Source organism: Melozone crissalis, unplaced genomic scaffold, assembly GCF_028551555.1.
Source record: "Melozone crissalis strain CALT ecotype California unplaced genomic scaffold, PUWL_Pcris_2 ptg000014l_1, whole genome shotgun sequence".
Taxonomy (NCBI): domain Eukaryota; kingdom Metazoa; phylum Chordata; class Aves; order Passeriformes; family Passerellidae; genus Melozone; species Melozone crissalis.
The window spans coordinates 1,252,408-1,273,558 of NW_026535792.1; the positions used below are offsets into that span (position 1 = coordinate 1,252,408).

A 21,151-nucleotide genomic window follows, 5' to 3' on the forward strand; every position below is an offset into this window, starting at 1 on the left:
GGAAATGTTGCATTTCTCTCCCGCGGCCTGCAGCAGGGGAGCGCAAAGATCAGGGGCACCTGCCAGGTACAAACCCCAGCACCAAGACTGCCCCCAAATAACAAACACCTGCCCCACCCCTGGCTGCTGAGCAGAGCTGCCAAAATGTTGGGATTTCCCTACGCCAACAGGAAATAAAGCAACAAAACAACAACAAAAAGCTGAACTGCAGAGAAATGAAAGGAGGCACAGCTCCCAAGGACTGGCTGCAGAGAAACCCTGCACGCTGCAATTCCAGGTGTTTGTTGTGGGAATATCCTTCCTGCACACAGCACTGCAGTGCACGAGGAATTGATGTTGTTTGGCTCCAAAAAGGTCAAGGTTTTGGCACTCGGCTTCAAACTGGTTTCCAACGAATCCCAGCCTCAAGCACACACCGGTATTGTGCACTCTGGCACTGAGGGGACACTCAATGCTCAAAAAGAGGATGAGGATGGTGAGAGACATTCTTCAGAGAGTCAAAGTCAGAAGAAGCTTTCCAGAAACCCAGCTGAGCAGGGGGTGGTGGCACATTTCTGCTCTGCCTGCCTGTGAACACCTTCCTGGAGCGAGGAAGGGATCTCTGAACACACCTCTGACATTTCCTGCTCCACAACCCAACCCAAGCCCGTGCTCCTGCACCAAAACTGCATCACTCATGCATTCCTTATCCCTGCACCCCAGCTCCAGCAGCACAGCCTCCCCAAACCCCTCAGGGCACCCAACCAGCCCCACAGCTGCCTGGGAGAGGTGGCAAAGAGCCCGGGCTGTTTTCCCTCCTCCCTGTTTGCACCGGGTCCAACCCGGGCCATTTTTCTGCCCGTGTCACCCCCAGCACTTGATGCCATTCCTGCCGCTGCAGGGGCATCCCAAATTTCTGTGTGTTGAGGAAACACTCTGAAAGAACCCACCTGCAAACAAGGAGCATTGCACCAAGGAGATTTGGAAAAAAATAACTGAAATATATGGGAGTACTGATGCCATTCCCCTCGGGCTCTCTGGTGTTTATCCATAGGGAAGGGATCCCCTACCTGCAGCTCTTGCCCAAAATAATCAGGGCATTTTTTAAAAAAGCTATTAGAGATGAAAACTGGTGAAGGTAAGAATCATTTACTTGGATTTTCTCTGCAACAGCAGAGATGAAATTCGGCTTTCCACACAAACCCAGCTGTTCCAGCCAAGGAAAGATTCCCAAACTGAGCTCCAGGAATTCCAGCCCTCAGCACAGCTTAACAGCTCAGAGCATTTCAGGAGCTGCATCTTGTCTCCATGACCTATGAAAATTGGGAATTAAGCTTAAAAATAAATAAAATTCAAGTGTTGGTGCCTCTGGATAAGACATTCCCTGGATAACCTGTGGCTGGTCTCACAGGCACTGATTATTCAGGGAAATAATCTGTGAACCTGAATTATTTCCCACATTTTTAGAAGGGAGGGACTTGTCTGAGAGGCAAAAATCAGGTAGAAACCAATATTTATTTGTATTTTTAATAAACAGAGTGATGGACAATGCTGAGCATTTTTCACCCACCCAGCAGCACCAAAACTGTCCTCAAAGCAAAATATTCAAATCCAAGTTTGATCCCTGTTTTTTTAAAAGGACATTTCTCCAGTTATCAGCCCTAGGATCTATCAGGAGAATCCAACGAGTTATTCCTGGATGTTTATGATAAGCAGAAGCAGGGAACAAGCTCCAAAACATATTTAAATTATTTGCCAGAACAACAAGAAGCATTTGGCTTGGGCCCACACCACATTCTGTGCCTAAAGCAATCCAGCAGGTCCTCCCCATTAACCCGAAAGATAAGGGGGGGAAAAATAGGAATGAAAAAAAAATCACCTCAAACTCCAGTGAAAAGATGGAAGAGAATGAGTAAAAAGAGAGAAAAAAAAATAAATGGGAGATCATCAATTTATAAACAGCAATTTCAGGCAGTGATAGTAAATTTGTTATTAAAAACACAGTGATTAGCTTTAGTCATCTTTTAGTAATTAAGGGTCATTATGACTGAAGAGAGCAAGCTCTGCAGCAAATTCCTTCACAGGTGAAGGACAACACAAATGGAGATTTCTCCCTTATCAAAAAGGAATTCTGGAATCACTTCCAAAAGACAGGTAAAAAAACTAAAATTCCTCTTTTTTCTCTAGCAAAAGCAACAAGAAGTGTCAGACGAGTATGGAAATGGTTCTGAACGAATCCCAGTAAACTCCAGGCCCCAGCTGTAAAAATACAGCTCCTGCAAGCTCTGAGCAGCCTTAACCCCTGAGAGGAATGTTCTGGAAAAGTGACACTCACACAACTCTGGCATATTTCAGATCTGTGAACCTGGCCAATCACAAAGGTTAAAACATCCCCATTTTTAATAACCCACATCCCCTAGCCCTAAATCCCACCTGCAAGGCTCACCCAAGGAAACTCTCAAGGCTGAACTATAAAAATTGAGCTCTTTCTCCCCAAAATCTGCAGGAGGGAGTGAGGCAAACCCGGGAAGCTGCAGGGACAGCCTGGGACTTCCTGCCTTTGTCCAGCAACCACAACAGCCACAGGTTGGAGCCCCTGCAATTCAGAGCACAGCAGAACAATCATAAATATGCAACATCCTCCAGGCTTTAAGGAGGGTCCCATCAGGAAAAGCTCTTTTTTGGCACCTGCAAGGTTGTGGGAATGGAGGCAGAACCAGAGGAGTGAAGGAACCAGGCAGCAGCAGGTTTAAATATGATTTTGTTGCACATACAAGAGGATTGAGGATTTCTTCATCAAAGAAAGCTCTGTTTGCACAGGGTATCAGTGCTCAGAAAGGCCAGGTTGGAATTGCAGGAGCAAACTGACAGGCTTGAAACAGTAAAAATCAGCCAACAAAACAATGCTGGAAATGCCCAAACAGCCTGGGCAGAGCTGCTGATGGCACCCCAGAGATCTGGGCTCCTTAAATTCAACCTGCATTCCTGATTTCCCCAGTAATGCATTCCCTGCCACAGAGCTGCAGCCAGCAGGTGTTATTTACCTTTGCAGGCTCACAAACAGCAGATTTCCTTGTCCATTCAACGGCTGCAAACCTATTTATAGAAACATCCTGACCCTTGAGCCAGCCTTCTCAGCCTTTACCATTCTGTGATTGTGCCATTTTCAACTCAGCTTCTACACCTTTAAGCTCAGTGCTAACATTAAGAAGCTGGCAGGGAGGAGATCATAAAAACTGCAGCACCTGAGGTGGAAATTCTGGGCAGGATCTCCCACCAAAATCCTTCTGTACCAACCCATGGAAGCACAGAACTTGGAATTCCACAGATAATTAACCCAAGGAATATTCCCCTGGCAAGCACTTCTTCTAGTTTAAATCTATTATGTTGGTAACACCTGACTGTCCCATATTCAGTGAGTTTTAGGAAGCTCAGTGATGCTGTTTCATACCTGAACACCAATAAACCCCCAAATTCAATTTTAGGAAGTTCAGTGATGCTGTTCCATACCTGAACACCAATAAATGCCCCAATTCACTTTCAGGAAGTTCAGTGATGCTGTTTCCTAAATCCAGTGTCCTCTCAGAATCACAGCTTCTAATCCAAACAAAACAACTGCAAACAGCAATATAAAATCAAAATAAAACAACCTGAACACCAATAAATGCCCCAATTCAGTTTTAGGAAGCTCAGTGATGCTGTTCCATACCTGAACACCAATAAATTGAAATTCCAGCCTGTAAATTCCAGCCAGAGCTCTCCAGCTAATCCCACCCCAGTGATGTCACCGAGTTCTTTGGGGTGTCTGTCACTGCCTGGATCCCAAAAACCCAGAGTGATAAAAGTCCCAAAACTCAGTGACGAGTGACAGAACATTGGAAAAACAAACAGAGGCAGCCCCAGCCCCCTGAACTGCTGCTGGGCAAAGGCAGAATTTGGAATTTTTAACATAATCCCCATCTCTTAAAGGTTGTTCTGTGCTTTTGGCAGATGCCTGTGGGATTTGGCTGTGCTCTGGGAGATGGGAAATACCTAAACCTGGCACTTCAGTGCCCTTCTAGACCCCAAATCCAGCCCTTTTCCTACAGTTTTTAACTCTGAGAGGGAGATCCAGCCAAACTGGGTGACCAGACCCCCAAATTCAGAGTTTGCCCACTGAACTCTGTGGGGTTTTTGTGGGATTCAGGCACAGTGTGTGACCAGACCCCCAAATTCAGTGTCTGACCACTGAACTCTGTGGGGTTTTTGTGGGATTCAGGCACAGTGTGTGACCAGACCCCCAAATTCAGTGTCTGACCACTGAACTCTGTGGGGTTTTTTGTAGGATCCAGCCACAGACCAGACCTCCAAATTCAGAGTTTTCCCACTGAGCCCCGTGGGGTTTTTTGTGGGATCCAGCCCAAGTGTGTGACCAGACCCCCAAATTCAGAGTCTGCCCACTGAACCCTGTGAGGTTTTTTGGGGGATTCAGCCACACTGTATGACCAGAGCCCCCAAATTCAGTTTTCCCACTGAGCCCTGTGGGGTTTTTGAGTGGTGGCAATGAGGACACACCAACCAGGCTGGGCAGAGCTGCTGGGGCAGGGATTTGCTCCAGCTGTGAGAGAGATTTGTTAGGAGAAGTCTGCCAAGACTTAAGTCATGTCTAAAGCAGGTTTGATTTAAAGCAAGGCCCGTTTTATCTTAATCCGTAACGAAAGTTTTAGCAGGCCCAGGAGAATTTCCCTGCTAGGTGAAGGATATTATTACTTTTGGTATTAAATAAGGTTGCTGACACAGTGGTAATCTCCATTTTCTTGGAGGCTCCAGGTTCTTTTCAGCCACGCTTAAACTTAATTGTCCCTGGTGTTTTTTCTCCTGGCAGCTGGGAATGATTTCCACACGGAGCAGAGGCAGAAATTCCAGTTTAGGAATTCCTGGATCTGCCACAGGAGCCTCTCTGCAAACACACCTGAGGCTAGGGGTGAACACAATTATCTGGGAGAGGGTCAGTGCCAGACAAATTGAGTTTTTATGGAGAATATTCCGCAGCAAAGCCTTGCTGGCTGACAGCAGAGCCAGCTCCTACGGGGTGAGGTGCACTGGAGCCCCAGGCAGATGCTGACAGATGTGCAAAGAGCTTCCTAAACCCAGTGTCCTCTCAGGATCTCAGCTTCTAACCACAATAAAACAACTGTCAGAGCACTCAGGGATGGTCTGAAATGCTGTCTGTTTGTGTAAAAAAACACAGGACTGAGAAGCCACATAGGAGGTCACAAATTCGCATTGATTTCCAGTCCCTCCATGGTTTAAAACAATAAAATATCCACTGTGGAATCCACAATTAACACGAAGAAATGGTCCCACCAGCTCTTGCAGAGATTTGGGATTTCCAGACAGGATTTTCCTGTCAGACTCCCTTCCAGCCATCCTTTCCCCACCAGATACAAGCTCTGCTCACTTCCTAAATATCTCAAATACCTGCATGAAGCACAGGGAGCTTTTGTGAGTCAATTTGGAGGGAAAGCCGGAGAAGAATGCACCTGGAATTCCATGAATGTACTCCAGGAGCAGCTCCCAGAGCGTGTCAGCAGCAGGACACACTCACCAAGACCAGCATTCCCAGGGGTTGATGTTTGCTTGTAAAACTCTGTAAATCCCTGCTGCACCAACAGCCAGCGTTGCTTGCCTTGTGTCTGTCAACCCCTGCTTGATTAAAATAAATTATTGACACAAGAGATGCAGATTTGCCTCCAAGATTTGAGAATACAATCTTATTTCTGTACCTTGCAAAGTGATTTATTCCCCACGTGGCCTAAGTGAAAAATTAGATATCCCCTAAAACTTTGCTATTAATTAGCTCCAAATGAGCTAACACTTCCAGAGATGAGATTATGCACTCAAATATACCCAAACTATCCCCTTTTTTCTCCTCATTTGTCCCATTTTCTAGGATGCAGCAGCACAGGAGACAGACGACATCATCCCTGACTATTATTCTGGTATCTCAAGCAGGTTTAATTAAGAATCATATTAAATTTGGATACTGAATTGCAAAGTGCTGAACAGCAGGGTGAAGGCAGTACATAATTGAATCTCATTTCCCTGAAAAGTAACCAATGGCTCTGCTAATGCCCCAAGAGAGGGAAAACTGCAAAACTGGAGTGATCAGCTCACAATTCACACTGGAAAAGGGAAAAAATCATGAAAGCCAAACTGGAACATGGCAAAATTCACGGTTTCTTTCAGAATTTGAGGCAAAATTCCCTTCAAGAGATGAATTCCCAAGGCTGCAGCTCAGGCTTTGTCAGGGGGCACCAAGGATCACCCTGGTCACATCCATCCCACAGGACGTTTCTTGGGATTTTCCCTGGAATAAGTGAAAAATCTCCATTAACAGCTCCAAAACAGCTTAAATGGGGGAGGAAAGAAAGGGGGGAAAAGGGGGGAAAAGGAAAATGTACATCCCATACTGATACTTATTAACTGCTAAAATGTATTTTATGAATAAAGAAATCAGAAAAAAAAAATTTCTATGATGTGAATCCAAGCCCAGGTGAAAATCCTGGCAGGGAGTTCTTCAATAATAATAAATAATAATATTTATATCCTGGCAGGGAGTTCTTCAATAATAAATATTAATAATAATAATATTTATTATAAATTAATAAATTTTAAAAACTAAATTATATATAGTATAGAATTTATATTTACATCACATATTGATACAGGTTAAAGTGCCAAAATGTATTTTATAATTAGAGAAATCAGCAAAAGTAGTTTTATGATGTGAATTCAAGCCCAGGTGAAAATCCTGGCTGGGAAATGTTCAGCTCCCATTGAAAAAAACTCCTGTCCTCTCACAGAATTGCTATTTATTTCTTTATTTATTATAAATAAATAAAATTAATTAAATAAATTAAATAAATCAATTATATATTCTGTGTGGCAGGGAGAAGTTCAGCTCCCATTGGAAAAAAAAAAAACCTCCTGTCCTCACAGAATTGCTATTTATTTACTTAGTTAGTTATGCATTAAAAATAAATAAATAAATAAATAAATAAATAAATAAATAAATAAAATTTAATAGATAAATTTAATAAATTAAATAAATAAATTCTATACTCTGTATGGCAGGGAGAAGTTCAGCTCCCATTGAAAACCTCCTGTCCTCACAGAATTACAATCTATTTATTATAAATAAATAAATTTAACGAATTTAATAAATAAAATAAATAAATTCTGTATTCTGTATGGCAGCAGCACGTGCCAAGGCCCGAATGCAGATCCCAGGGCTGGAGCCCAAAGAGCCCCGGGCACACAGAAAGGGAAAGGGGGAGCAGGAAATTCAGTTTTTCATTCAGTTTTCAGCAGGAAATTCAGTTTTCCATATCAGCCCCAAGCAGGGCTTCTCCGCACGGTGCAAAATGCAGAGAGGGCAGAAGAATGGCAGAGGAAGCAAATCTTCCTGCTTTTCTTCAGCCCTCAATGAGAAAGAAAATGGTTCGCAATGAAAACACAGCCAAAGATGCGTCTTGGGCAAGGCCTGAACTGCTGGCAAAGCTGATCCCGACCCCCCAATCCTATTTCAGCCCTCAAAATCTGGGATATTCTGTCCTTGCAGCTTCCAGAGCCGTCCATGCCAGAGAACTGCATTTTATGTGTATGACCAGAGTGTTACCTATAGGCTCAAGCACGCAGCGAGTTAGGAAATTCTATATATTCTGTATGCAATATTTTCCTGGCCCACACGGAGCTCAGCAGGCCCTTCAGGAACGCTTTCCCAGCACTCTGGCACACGCTAAGGACATTGCTTGGTGGGAAGAGGGAGATTTCACTCCCCCAACCCACCACCTCATCCTCCAGACACTTCTCCTCACAATCAGCCTGAATCCAATTAATTTATTGCCACAATAACCCCTACCCTGCACAGAAACAAACCCCTCGATGGAATGAGGGGATTTTTAGAAGCCAAGTTTCAGCCACACCTAGGATTCCAAATCCATGAAAACCACTGCAAGTGAACTCCAACAGGATCCAAAGGGAGAACTCTGATAGCAAAATGATCAAAATCCCAACCAAGTGAGAGAGCTGCAGTTTTGGATTCAACATTCCCTCAGTTTTCCAAGCCTTCCTGCCCCATTCCATCCCACTCCGGGGGCAGAGGGAGGAGATGCTCCATCCCTGCTCCTTTTCATCCTGACTGCCCCACTTCATTAACCACCTCATCCAAATCCCACCCTGAACAGGAATTTGCATATAGACAAGGCTTTTGCAGCTCATTAATGGCCCCCGAATAACTCTCACAGGTTCATGAATTTATCCCCTGCCTGTCCCTTTTACACACACAGGATTATTTAGGGTCTGCTGACAAAACAAGGCAATTTCTGGGTTGCAGCAGAGATTTTTAGTATGAACTGGCTTCACCTTTGTGCCTCCTGACCCACTCACTAGGTAACAACCTACAGCTCCTGTTCCAGGTAAGGATGTTTAAACTGCTTCACAATACTGCTCAGCCTCTATAGCAAAAGGGAAAATAAAAATAGAGACATCAAGACATCATCATGTGGACCCAAGGAATGGAGTCCATGCAGTTAATTAATTATTAATTAGCTCTAGCCTTTAACCAAACTGTGTGAATGTCCTCTAAAAAAACAGAGGCACATTCTACCAAACTTTTGGAGTGAAGTGAACATGGGAAACAAGTTCCAACACATCTCGTTCCCCTCCACGCAGCCTGGCAGCACCTCAGAGTCCCCCATGTGTGTAAAAACAACAGCACAGGTCAAAGGAAAGGCTGAAAATCCAGTGTGCACACACGAGCTGAGCATTCCTCCGGCACCAGGAACTCCTTTAAGAAAGTGAAGCAGCCCCGGATGCTCGGCTATTCAAAGTTCTTGTGTTACCACCGGGCTGAGCTGCTCTGAGCAAACAATAGGGGAAGGTCATGCATGGAGTCCTGCACTGCGCTCTCCCTTAACCTGTCCCTGAACAGCCAGAAAATCCCGGATCTGCAGGGTTTGAAGGATGCAGCATCAATGGCAGAGCCCAGTTTAATGTCCAGAACTTGTGGGGAAAGCAGAGCAGCCAGGCCAGAGCTTTGCACAGCGACCTTTGCCACTGCTGGGCCCAAGATAAACCAGGTATGAGAACATCAGCTCAGCTGCGAGCACACAGCTCGCAGGGAGAAATGGTTGGGAGGGAGCAGAGAGCAAAAAAAAAAAAAAAAATATTCTAAATTGTGTCAATTCCTGCTTCACCCAAAGGTCCAAGTGTGGGTGGGTTCGGTGGTCTCATCATAAAAAACAAATTAAATAATTATATATACATATATACACAGATGAGAAGTGGAAATGTCAGAGGATGGCACAAGTCCAGCATGACTTCCCTAATGAAGAAATAATGAAAGCTCAGAGTTATCAACCTAAAAATAGAGGACCTGGGGACAGCTGTGATCCAATCTAGAAAACCACGAGCAGCACACAGAGATGGGCAGGGAGGAGCTGTTTGCCCTCCTCCATCACAGCACCCAGGGATGGAACCAGGCTCCAAACATTACAGAAATCCCTCCCAAAATACTGGGAACAAAATCAGGTTCAAGGAAACCTGGAAAGGCACTTGAGAACAGATTTATTATGGCTCATGCACCCCACTGGATGCAGAGGGCTGAGGGGAAGTGCCTGCAGATGGAGGAACATTGCAGGGAGGGATTTCTCCCACTTTGCCCTGTTGTTGCTTTTCCTCACTCACACATTTCCAGGAGCTGCAGGAGACGCCACCAGGCAGGATGGACCCCTGGTCTGAACCACCACAGCCACTTTTCCATCCCCAAGAAACAGTTTCTAACACGTTTATTTTCAGCCATTTCCTCTCAGAGCCAAGTGACATTGTCGAGGCCTCAAATAAAAATGTCACTGCAGAACAGAAAGAGACACACTTTAACAGCAAAGAGGCAAAAGTGGGAATTAACTGAATGAAAACCTGGGCGGACACCCTTTAGAAAAATATTATTTCAAATCCTTGTGATTCAAACCAACAACAGTTCTGATACTTGAAGTAAAAAAAAAATTCTGAAGCCCTGCCATGGAGTGGCCTCAGCAGATTCACAGATGAGAGGCTGTTAAATCAACACAGAACCTACCAAAAAGAACAGCTTTGTTTGTGTCCCACGTTCCTGGTGCTGTGCATTTCTAGGTGCACTCACAGCTCCATCCAGAGCCTGAGCAGAGCTGCCTCCAACAGCTTTTCCAAGAAGCTGAGAATCTCCACAAATACTTGGACTGCTTCAAAGGCTCTTATTTTGCACCAGGGAAACGAGATACAACATCTGCACAGAAGTGAGATCATTTTGTCAAGGGAGTCTCGAGAAACAAGACGAGGAATGAATGTATCAAAAACATTCTCATCCACACAACTCTTCACAGGACTCTTCTGCAGCTCACATCACAGATTTTACCTGAACCAAATTATCCCTACTGCATTTGGCTTCTGCTTCTCACAAAAAATACAGAACAGGGAGCTAAATTGCCAAGGCAAACTCACTTTGCTGCTATTTTCACCCTATATTCTATTTTGCACACTAACTAACCATTTCTCAGTTGGGTATCTTGTATAAACCATCCTGTATGTCCCATTTTCAGTTGAATATTTTGTGTAAGCCCAGCTTAGAAAAGCCAGGCCTCCAAGTTCTGCCCAGCACGAATTTCTGAGAACACTGCTCACGTGTTTGCACGCTCCACTGGCTGTGACCACAAAAGATGCAACTTCAGGTGTTGCAGCCAAGCAAGGAGGAGACTTGTGGGATCTCAGTCTCTCAGAACTGGGGTGCAGGGTGAACAAGACCCCCCCTGGGGGGCTCGGGAGTCCTGGAATGCTGCCAGAAATGTCTGGTGGCTGGACTTTGATCCCACATGGGAGATGACATCAGTATGAGGATGGGAGGATTTCACTGGGGTGAATGGTGAAGGGACAAGTTAATTGGAGTGTGAGATACAGGGTTTAAGATCCCTGTACAGGGGGGTCTAGAGAGGCAAGATGGAGGGATTGGGGCGTGCCCTTCTCCTTCTTCTTCTTCCTCTAGGCCTCCATCTTCTGTGGTGGAGTTGGCACTCCGGGATTGGACCTTACTAGGGGAACACTGGTTAATAAGGGTAGAGGGTATTGGAGAAAAATGATAAATATTGTATAAGTAACTCCGGGTATAAAGATAGGTGACCGCCCCAGGGGCTTTCAGTGTGTGCCCATGGCTGACTGCTGAGCAGAACTCTGTCAGGCCAAGAGAAAATCTTTTAGATAAGCAATTAATAAACACCGAGACCGAGAACAAATCTGAAGCTTCCTCTCGTCCTTTCGAACCCGGGGGCCCAAGGCCATCTTTGGGCTTTTCCCCAGACCATCTAAACAGCCCAGAAATCCAACAGAGACTGAGCTCAGTTTCCCACATGCTTTAGAGCATGGATTTAGCGGGAGAAGGGGAAGGAGCAGGAGAGCTTCAAAATGGACAATAATTTCATGGAGCCTCCTGGTGAAGAGCTCTGCGTCACCTTCTCTCCTCTAAAGGTTCACTGCTTAGGAAATTTTAATTTTTGGGAGTAATTCCCACCTTTTCCACTGGGATCAGTGGGCAGCCTCAGGAACTACTTTTGCACACTGCTGAGGATGTGCACGAACAGAAATCCTCAGGAGTGGAAACTCCTCAAGAACGTCACTGTGGCATGGAAGCACCTGCCCAAACCCCATCCCCAGGAATTCTGTGTCACACAAGTGAGGCCCAGCAGGATGGCCTGGCAGGTTTGGGAACAGAGCTCCTTCAGCCTGGTGGAGAGAAGCTCTGGAGCAACCTCCTGGCAACCTTCCAAGGTGTCCAGGAGGTCACCACGGAAACAGCCAGATCCTCCCACTGCACACAGCACAAGCTGAATGAGGAGGCTCGGGATGGAGACCAAACACAGCCAAACCGACCCGGTTTGCACATGAAAGCAGCCAAGCCAGGGAAGAGGCTGTGCACAGAGGTGGTGCCATCTCCATCCCTGGAGGTGTCTCACACCAAGCCCTGAGTGACCTGTTCTGACCCCGCAGCTGATCCTGCCCGGGCTGGAGATTGCCCACAGTCCCTCCCAAGCAGAATCACCGAATGATCTGTGGGGGGTCAGGATCGAGGAGCAAGAAGGAGTCAAATGGAAAGAAACACCATGAAAAACCCACGGGAGAGCCCTGCTGAACTCCGGTTTAAAGAATTCAGCATGACAATTTCTATCAGAGCTGGAAACTGGGGAAAAGCACTCAGGATACACCACAGGCAGGTAAGGGACAGGGAAGGAAGTCCCTACAGAGATGAAGGGATGCTCCACCATGTGTGCAGGAGGAGGGCTGGCTGTGTGAGCCCCGAAGCAGGGCAGAGATAGGAGCAGCCCCTGCTCCCTGCCTGCTGTCAGGCATCCTTCCCGGATGGAAACGGCCCCTGGAGCATTTCCTGCAGCCCAGGCAGGGCCCATCCATGTTTACTCCCATGGGCCCAGCCAGCTCATTCCCATTTCCCAACCCAAACACGGGAAGTTCTCTGCAGAGCATCTGCAGTGCAGCCCGTGAGGTGACAGCACTTGTCTGCGTCCCCTAAATAAACTTCCACGTGGCCACAGAGTCCCTGCTCTGCTGCAGGGCCCGGGGCTCCCTTCTCCCCCAGCACAGCCCCTAGGAGGCTCCTCTTCCTTCCCATTCATTATCCTGCCACTTCCCATATAAATCTCTTGTATATCATCTCCCATAGACGTGAAGGTCAAGCTCAGGCTGACCTCTGGTCTAATTGTACCCTGGCTTTTCATTTCTTTGTTTCCCATATTCCAGACAAGCCCATAACACCCTCCCACTCCTCCCCAGCCTTGGAATCCAATCTGGAGGGACACAACAGACCAGCAGGGACAGCCCCAATCCCAAAGGGAAAAGCAGATGAAGCAAATTGCTGAGCAGCTCCTGGATCAATGCAGCTGCACCAGCCACGGCAGCCTCAGCCAAAGAGGGAGAAGAAAAGGTTTGAAGGGACAATAATATCCTGTTCACCTGGTTCCACAGAATTCTGCCTGAAAACCTTTACAAGATCAGAGCAAAGCTACCATCTCCTGGCCCCAACCTCAGCTCCATCTATTCTCAAAGCTTTCATACTTCCAGTTTGTCTTGTAGCCCCCAAGCTTTTAATTTACTTTGAAATAGCCACATTTTATGGCAGTGACTACGTTTGAAATGGCTTTGATAGCGTTGAGTAAAATTACAGAAATAAGCAGTCTTTTGTAAGCTCCTTTCTCCTCCTCATCCCCCTCCCTAGCAAAAGATTTTCGAATATCTGCTCTCTCTACTCACTCTACTTTTAAGAAAGGCATTTGTTTCCATGAACAGACTGCTATTGAAGGTACTACATGCAATTTCTGCATCATAAAATCCAATCATCTCCACATTAAAAAGCCCAAACCAACACTCTCAGCACTCACTGGTCTGCACAGAGCTGGAGCAGAGACAGAGCACAATCAATACCTGAGCTTCAGCAAGAGGATCCCGAACTCCAGCTGCCCCAGGTGGGCATTTCCCCTTTTCTCCTGCTCAAGAACAACACAAACATTTATTTGTGATTCTTGCAGGCACAGTTCTGTTAATCAGAGGTGAAGGGGGGCAGCACAGGCTGAGGCACACAAGGTATTTACAGAGAAGTTTTTCACATAAAAGCCATGTTTGCATTCTTCCCTGAAATCTGGGGTTTTCAAAAGGCTTTTACTACTTTTTATGGAGGGTGATAAAGCCAAGTTTTCCATTAGAAGGGCACCTGTAGAGCAAAAGTTTCTACACTGAAAGCACAGCAGCAAAAGCAAAGAGACATTTCTGACACAACTTCAGCTCCGGAGGTGAAATCCTCTCCTCGTATTGCCAAGAGCCAAACATCAAGGCCTCATGTAAAAGAAAAGCCCCAAGAGAGAAAATCCATTCTCCAGCCACAAATCCTCTGGGACACTGAGAGATCCAAAAATTAACCCTCTCAAAATGCTGATTCCCAAGCAACCAAGGGACTATGGCTTCAGATTCCATCGCTTCAGCAGAGCCCAATGCCACAGGGATGGAGAGCACCTGCCCACCTCACCCTGAGCTTAAGGGTGAGGAATTCCAGGAGATGCTCCAAAGGGTCAGCTCCCAAATAACTCCAAGCTTTAGAACAAACAGGAATTCCAGATGATCCAGAGAGTCAGACCCTACCTCACCCCAAGCTTTAGGACAAACAAGGATTCAAGGATTCCAGGAGATGCTTTAAAGAGTCAGCCCCCAACTCACCCCAAGCTTTAGGACCAACAGGAATTCCAGGACATGCTCCAAAGGGTCAGAACCACCCTCACCCTAAGCTTTAAGGCAAACAAGAATTCCAGGAGATGCTCTAAAGGGTCAGAACCACCCTAAGCTTTAAGGCAAACAAGAATTCCAGGAGATGCTCTAAAGGGTCAGCTTCAAACTCACCCTAAGCTTTAGGACAAACAGGAATTCCAGGACATGCTCTAAAGGGTCAGAACCACCCTAAGCTTTAAGACAAATAAGAATTCCAGCAGATGCTCTAAAGGGTCAGCCCCCAACTCACCCGAAGCTTCGGGACAAACAAGAATTCCAGGAGATGCTCTAAGGGGTCAGAACCACCCTAAGCTTTAAGACAAATAAGAATTCCAGACAAATAAGAATTCCAGAATGCTCTAAGGGGTCAGCCCTCACCTCACCCCGAGCTTCAGGACAAACAAGGTTTCCAGGAGAAGCTCCAGAGAAAGGCCAGGGCTGGGGGTATCTCACAGCAATTACAGGGAGCACTCGAGCCCCAAGTGCCCGAAGCCCTGGTTTGGTTTTCGCTCTAATGGCCCTGCAGAGAACTGCTGAGAGGCTGCTTTCCCTGAGCAGGGATTCCAGGAACTCCATCCCACCGTGCCAAGCGCATTAGGGACGAGCTGCCCTCGCTGGGCTCTGAAGCACAGCACTCAGGCTCCATCCCCATCAATAACCTCAGTGCCAGAGGTACCCCAGCTCCCCACCCTGCTCCATGGGTGCTGTTAACTGTTTATTTTGTATGCCTGACCATGAATATTCTTACCAAAGGCCAGGCAGTCCTGAGCACATCTCCTCCCTGCAGGAACATTTTTCTGGTGCATCTCCTACCTGCTTCTAACTGGGATTCCTAAATACCTTTATAACCAAAAGAAAATCATCTGTAAATGCATTGAAAATAACTACTACAAAATGCTGGTGTTGATACCTCCCTCCTCAAGTGAATTTGACTTGCACAGACCCAGAGATCCTCCCAGGATATTTACCCAAACTTCTCTGGCACTGTATTTATGTGCATGCAACAATCTGGGGTTTCTTGGCAATAAAAAAGGGTTATGGACTGAGGCTTGCACAGTTCAGCTGCCAATTTTATCCCTCTGGTATCTGCAACCCCAGTGATGATGACCTCAAGCTCAAAAAAATAAAAGATACCCAGCCCAAAAAGCAGTGAAAAATACAATTGTGCTGGCACACACCAAATTAGAGCATGAGCAAACGTAATCCAAGGGCTCAGATAACAATGAAAAGTGGATTATATTTACTTTAATCTCAGCAACACACAACCTCAGCAACTTATAAAAGGATTAAGCAGGAAGAGCTCGTAATGCAGAAGTGTAAAATTCTAATTGAACACTGAAACAGGTAGATTATGTTTATTAAAATGAGGGATGCAATTCCACAGGTCCATTTGTCACTGTTATCCCGAAAGTGCCTCCCTGGATTTCAGGCAGGGGTATTTCCCAACTGAGAATATTTCTAAGTGGTTTGTGTTCCTCACCATTGTGTGGAAATGCTGTGATGAATTTTCATTCAAACTCTTGGCTCACTTTTTTTTTTTTTTTTTTTTAAAGTATAAATTATGTCTAACAAGAAACACACCAGGGATCTCTTCAATCCCCAAAGGCACTTTCTTAAAAGGAGAGAGAACAAAGGAGAAAACCTCCCAGCATGTGCTTTCCAAACCAGCTTCTTAGGACAGTATCAAGAATGACAATACTTGAACATAAGCTTTTCTTTTTCATTCTTTGATCCGTGCTTAATTGAATTGATTATTGCAAACTGTGTAATGATTTCCAAAATGCTGGAGTGGAAGGCAAAGATCACAACAATCTAATAACCAATTTAAAGAGATGTAAGAAATATTGAAGGAAAGATTTAATCACTCAAGTATACTCCTTCCAATTAGAAAGAGCTTTAAATAGCTTACCTTGAGATAAATTAGAGTCTGGGTGCAATTAGACAGGAATAGTAATTAAGATCAGGAAAATTCACATGTGCCTGAGCCTATGGAGTGAGGGAGAACTCTGCACAAGAACAAACTTTTCAGTTACCTTATTTCAGCAGCAGAAAGGGAAACACACTGCTTCAATTTACCCCAACCTTCCTGAGCACCCAGAAATTCAGGAACCTCACAAGGCTGGGATCTGCAAAGTTCTGTTTCATCTTATCTGATTATTTTTTTTCCCCACAGAACAAACAATCCCAAATGGGGGCAAAAAAGGCTGAAAGGCTCTTGCTTGCGGTAAGAAAATAGATGACAGGAAAGGCAATTTCATGATTAAAACTCCATGAAAAATTGTGGCAAGTTAAGACTGACCACTGTTTTTCTGGAGGGAGCAAGAACTTTAATTTTCCTTTGGCAATGGCACCCATCATATCACATTCCCCAATTTCCACATGCTCCCCACACATAGCCCCAGGGCTCTTTGCACAGGAAGGCAACAAAGTTTTAGAAACTCGAGTAAGTTTTCCTGACAAACTTTTTCTGGCCAGGCAAAAGTGTCCCTGCCCAAGTATTACAGTTGATTTTAGTTTTTTAAGGTCACTAAACCTGAAATCAATCCCATTTGCTAATTAATCAGAGGAGAACCCTACAAGGCTTTACCTAAGAAAATAATTAAAGGAATTCACTGGTCATTCTTCAAAGAGCAGAGTCTTAATCACAAACCCTCCCTTAGCTAACTTTCAACTCCCAAAAAAAAGAACTTAAAAGCATGTTTTCTGGGGATTTACTCCTGCTCAAAAAGCAGCCAGCGTCCCCAGCCACGATGCCACATCTTTGTGAGGAGCACTCAGCCCCTGCAGCACCTGAGAGCCTGGAGAGCTGCAGGGTGACAGCTCCAAGCCCAAGCAGGAGGTTCCGTGCCCTCTCTCCTTCCTGACAGAGCAGCACCCACCCACCCACCTTTATAAGTTTAAACACAAAAAAAATTCAGAATGTCCTGAGGTCTTCCAAGTATTAATTTATGAAGTAATGACTTTTTTGTTAAGCAAACTGCCAAGCTCCTGTCGCTACAGAAAAAAGCCCAACTTTTCACAGAGAGCCATCCTCCCGTCCCTGCCTGCAAGTACCACTCCAATCATAACCCGAGCAGAAAACTGAATTGACAATAAAATAGTAACTTTGGTATTTACCCTCCACATCCCTGAGGCAGCAACAGCACTTTAGGAAACATAAATTCAAAAAAGCTCTGGTTTTTCCCTGCTGGTTCTCAAGAAGGAGATTTCTAACAGTGATCAATAAAGAGGTTTGGAATGACTTTATTCCCTATCTCCCACCTCTTTGAACTCCTTTTGAGTCCCTGTTGCTAATAAAGGCATCACATAAAGCCAAGCTGGCTGCTGTGCACCACGAAACTCCCTCAGTTACTTACCAAAACACTCTATTCCATTTGCCACGCTAAAATTAACAAAAAGTTGAGCACTGGAATCACATCTTAACCCTTTGATCTCATTATGTGGGAAGCAGAGTTTGAAAAGAAAAAAGGCTTAAGGACTCCACAGCTCAAGCAATACAATGTGGTCTGAGGACAGCCAGAAAAACAGAGGCCAGAGGAGGATTTAAAGGAGGATCTGAAGGCTCCTGACCCACACCAGCCAGAACACACCCAAGATTTGATATTTCTTCACCTGCTGACAGCTCCTTAAAGCATCTAAAAACGAAAGTGCACCATACCTTTGATACACAGAAAACTGAGATCTACCAAACCTCAGGGGAAAGACAAAATATCTCCTTAGTCATACTTGACATATTCCATAGTTTATGCTACACATTTCACACGCCCGTGCCCGCACACATTTCACATCCACCTGATTCGTGCCACTCACTCTGCGAACTTCCAGAGGCAGGAGCCCTCCTGGTGAATACGGACCCTGTGACAACTGCGAGGAAACTCCGCAACTTCGAGCACCCTGCAGGGAGTGCAGGGCTCAGTCTGCACCCACGCACGGCCTCAAAGCGCCCGCAAAGTTTCGGGGGGTCCCTTTCTCGGATTTTGGGGCGGATGCTTACCCTAACCACCCTCCATCCACGCTGCTCTTCCTCAAACCTGCTGATTCTCCTGCGCGCTAGGAAACGCGAAGTTCCGCGTTCGGCAGAGCTCCTCCCGCTCCTGCCCCGCGGGTGAGCGCTCAAACCCCCCCCAAAAATCCTCCAGAGCCGCCCCAAACGCGGCGACCCCCGCCCGGGCAGCGGCGGCCGGGCTGCGGGGCGCTCGGAGCGCCCCGTTTCCACGCGTTCCGCAGGATGACAGGGACGGCCGCCAGCTCAACACCGCGGAACTCCTCCACATCTGCTTGTGACGTTCTTTATTTACCGGAGAGGCGGCGAGCCGGCCTCCCCGGCGCGCTGCCCCCGCTGTCAGCGCGGGCGCCGCCGCTGCCGGGGGTCGCTCCCGCCGGACTCCCCTGCAAACTTCGCGGGGCGCCCGGGGCTCCGTCCCCCGCCCCGGCAGCGGCCGCGCCGCCCCCCGCGGGGGCTCCCCCGGCCGCCGCCCTCCGCCCGCGGCGGCGCGGCCCGACCCGGCGGGCGCCGAGCGGAGCCGCCCGCGCTGCCCCGGCTGCCGGCGGGGCCGCCCGGCGGAGCGCGGCCGGCGAGGGGGGGCGGCGAGGGGAGGCAGCTCCGCGCTCCGGTCCCCACCCACCCCGCCCCTCAGCCCTCGCTGCCGGCCGGGCTCCGCCGCGGCCGCCCCGGCGGGGCTCGTCTCGCCCCGGGCCGGTCTCGGCCGCGGCCCCGGCGGCGCCGCGGGGGGACCCGGAGCTGCGCTTTACCTTTAGTTCCGCACTGTCCGCCATCTTGCGACTCTGCGCGCAGGCGCAGTGAACCCCGCCGGGACACCGCCCCCCCCCGCCGCCCCGCCCGCCCGCAGCGCGCAGCGTTTGAATCGCGGCGCCATTTTGTGCCTCCTCGGCCGGGCCGGCCCCGCCGCTCCGAGCCCTCGGCCGGGGCCGCCGCACCCGCCGGGCTCTCGCTGCGGCTCCCCAGTCGCCCCGGGACGCCGCCCTGCCCGTAAAGTTTCGCCGTGCGCGGCGCGGCCCCCGCAGTGCTGCCGGCCCCGCTGCGCGCTCCGTGAGGGGCGCGGGTCCCTCCGGGCGCCCCGGCTCCCCTCAGCCCCGCGGATCGCCACAGGGGAGCGGTGGATGCGCCTTCCTGCAGTAATAAGTAAATTGATTAAAGTGAGATTTTGCAGTTCCGCTTCCTGCTACTCCATCCGCAGGTTTCAGACCTTGAGGAGTGGAAGGGGATGGGGCCGGGGTACCTCAGCGGGCGCCGGCGGAACCTCCGGCTCCTGGTCCGCGCCAAGCGGGAAATGATGAGCTTTACTTCGGGGAATTACAAGTTTTATTTCAGGGAATTATAATTTTTATTTCCCTGGGCTAGTTCGGAGAAGTTCAGGAATTACCGTGAGTTCTCCCGGGTTTTCCTGTTACCGAGGAACAGCACTACAGGTGTTTTAGGAGTCCCAAAGAGCAGACAGTTGGGATCCAAATACGCTCATTTCATGTCAATTTTGAATAAAATGTTGCTCTTCCAACAGCAAGCCAGAGGGGAAAATATCTACCAAAATTCTGCCTGGCAAGATGACAGCATCAGTTGTGAATTTGGGTGGATCAAATATTAGTATGTAAGCCACTATAGTTGATTCAGCTTCTTTCTACCTGTGTGTTATTCCGTAAATATATCACCATGACAATTTCTCTCCTTGGCCTTCACCTTAATGCACAGAACGGAACAAAGAAAACAAAATTTCCTATTTTTCCATAGCTGCCATAAAATCCATCGTCCTACTTTCAGGAAGCACTTAAATTATGGGCACTGAAAATAAAATAAAGCTTTAATGTCCCAACTCTGCAGATTCAAACAATGCATGCAGAGAACCTGGGGTAAGATAACCACAAGTGGTAGTTACAGAATTTAAATTTTAAAAATTTGACTCAGAGGGTTACCCAGGATTTAAAATTACGTAGTTTGTGTTAAGGGAAGAATGGGAGAGACGTGTCAGATGTGTTTAAGGAGCTTTTTGATACAATGCTGTTTATTGGTAAGAATATTTACATGAAGTCTTGAAGAAAACAACTCCTAGTAGATAGGGATGACAATGGAATGGTATCAGGATGTGTCACATCCCATCAATCCAGGACAAAACTGTGGATTTTGACCAAGGTGGACAGGTTACATATACTTAACCTAGAAAAGGAACATATATAAATTATATGAACATATATATAAATTTTATGTGTTCGATAAGCAGCTTTTTGATGGCATCCTGTTCATGGTAAGGATATATGAAGTCCGGATACAAAGCGCACAACTCGTATCTCTTTCCAAACTTTTCATTTCCAAGCGTTTCACCCAGAAATCTTCTCCAGCCTGGCAGAAAATCGGGGGAACTCCTGGCTGCCACCCCTCTGTCCTCATCCCTCATCCCAGCTCCATGGATGGCCACTGTTCTCCTGGAGTTCTGCCACGTTCAAACGAAGCCCTCGGAAAATGAGCAGCAATTAGAGGAGGCTGATGAGCAGCACACCGATAATCCTGCGTGTAATGAAGATTTCTCTCCAAATCTGAAACGCTGTTTGGGGAGGGGGCAGGGTGCTCGGTGAGATTGCTAAAAAAAATAAAAGTCAGATGACTCCAGCACGCCCACGGCTCCCATAATTAGCCCGTCTATTTCAGTGGTCTGAGGCAGCCCAGTGCAGAACCCTTCCATTTGAAATTATTAAACACATGTCATAATCGTGATCTAATATGATCAATGAGCTCACATCAAGCTGAAAGAATTTGGCCTTAGAGCTCTGTAATTGTGTGGAGACAAATCCTTGGTTTATTTCAATCACTTCTGTGTTTTTTCCC

The 21,151-nt window shown here is 47.1% G+C and overlaps 1 protein-coding gene across 1 annotated transcript in view; it reads right to left on the minus strand.

The window, feature by feature from the left end:
- Nucleotides 1–19,111, minus strand: part of PIAS1 (protein inhibitor of activated STAT 1) — a 57,240-nt gene extending 38,129 nt beyond the window's left edge. Inside the window, exon 1 of the mRNA XM_054272622.1 lies at nucleotides 19,069–19,111. Coding sequence (XP_054128597.1) covers nucleotides 19,069–19,092 — 24 coding nt within the window. The 5' untranslated portion in view covers nucleotides 19,093–19,111. The remainder of the gene's footprint in view (nucleotides 1–19,068) is intronic.
- Between the last annotated feature and the right edge of the window lie 2,040 nt (nucleotides 19,112–21,151).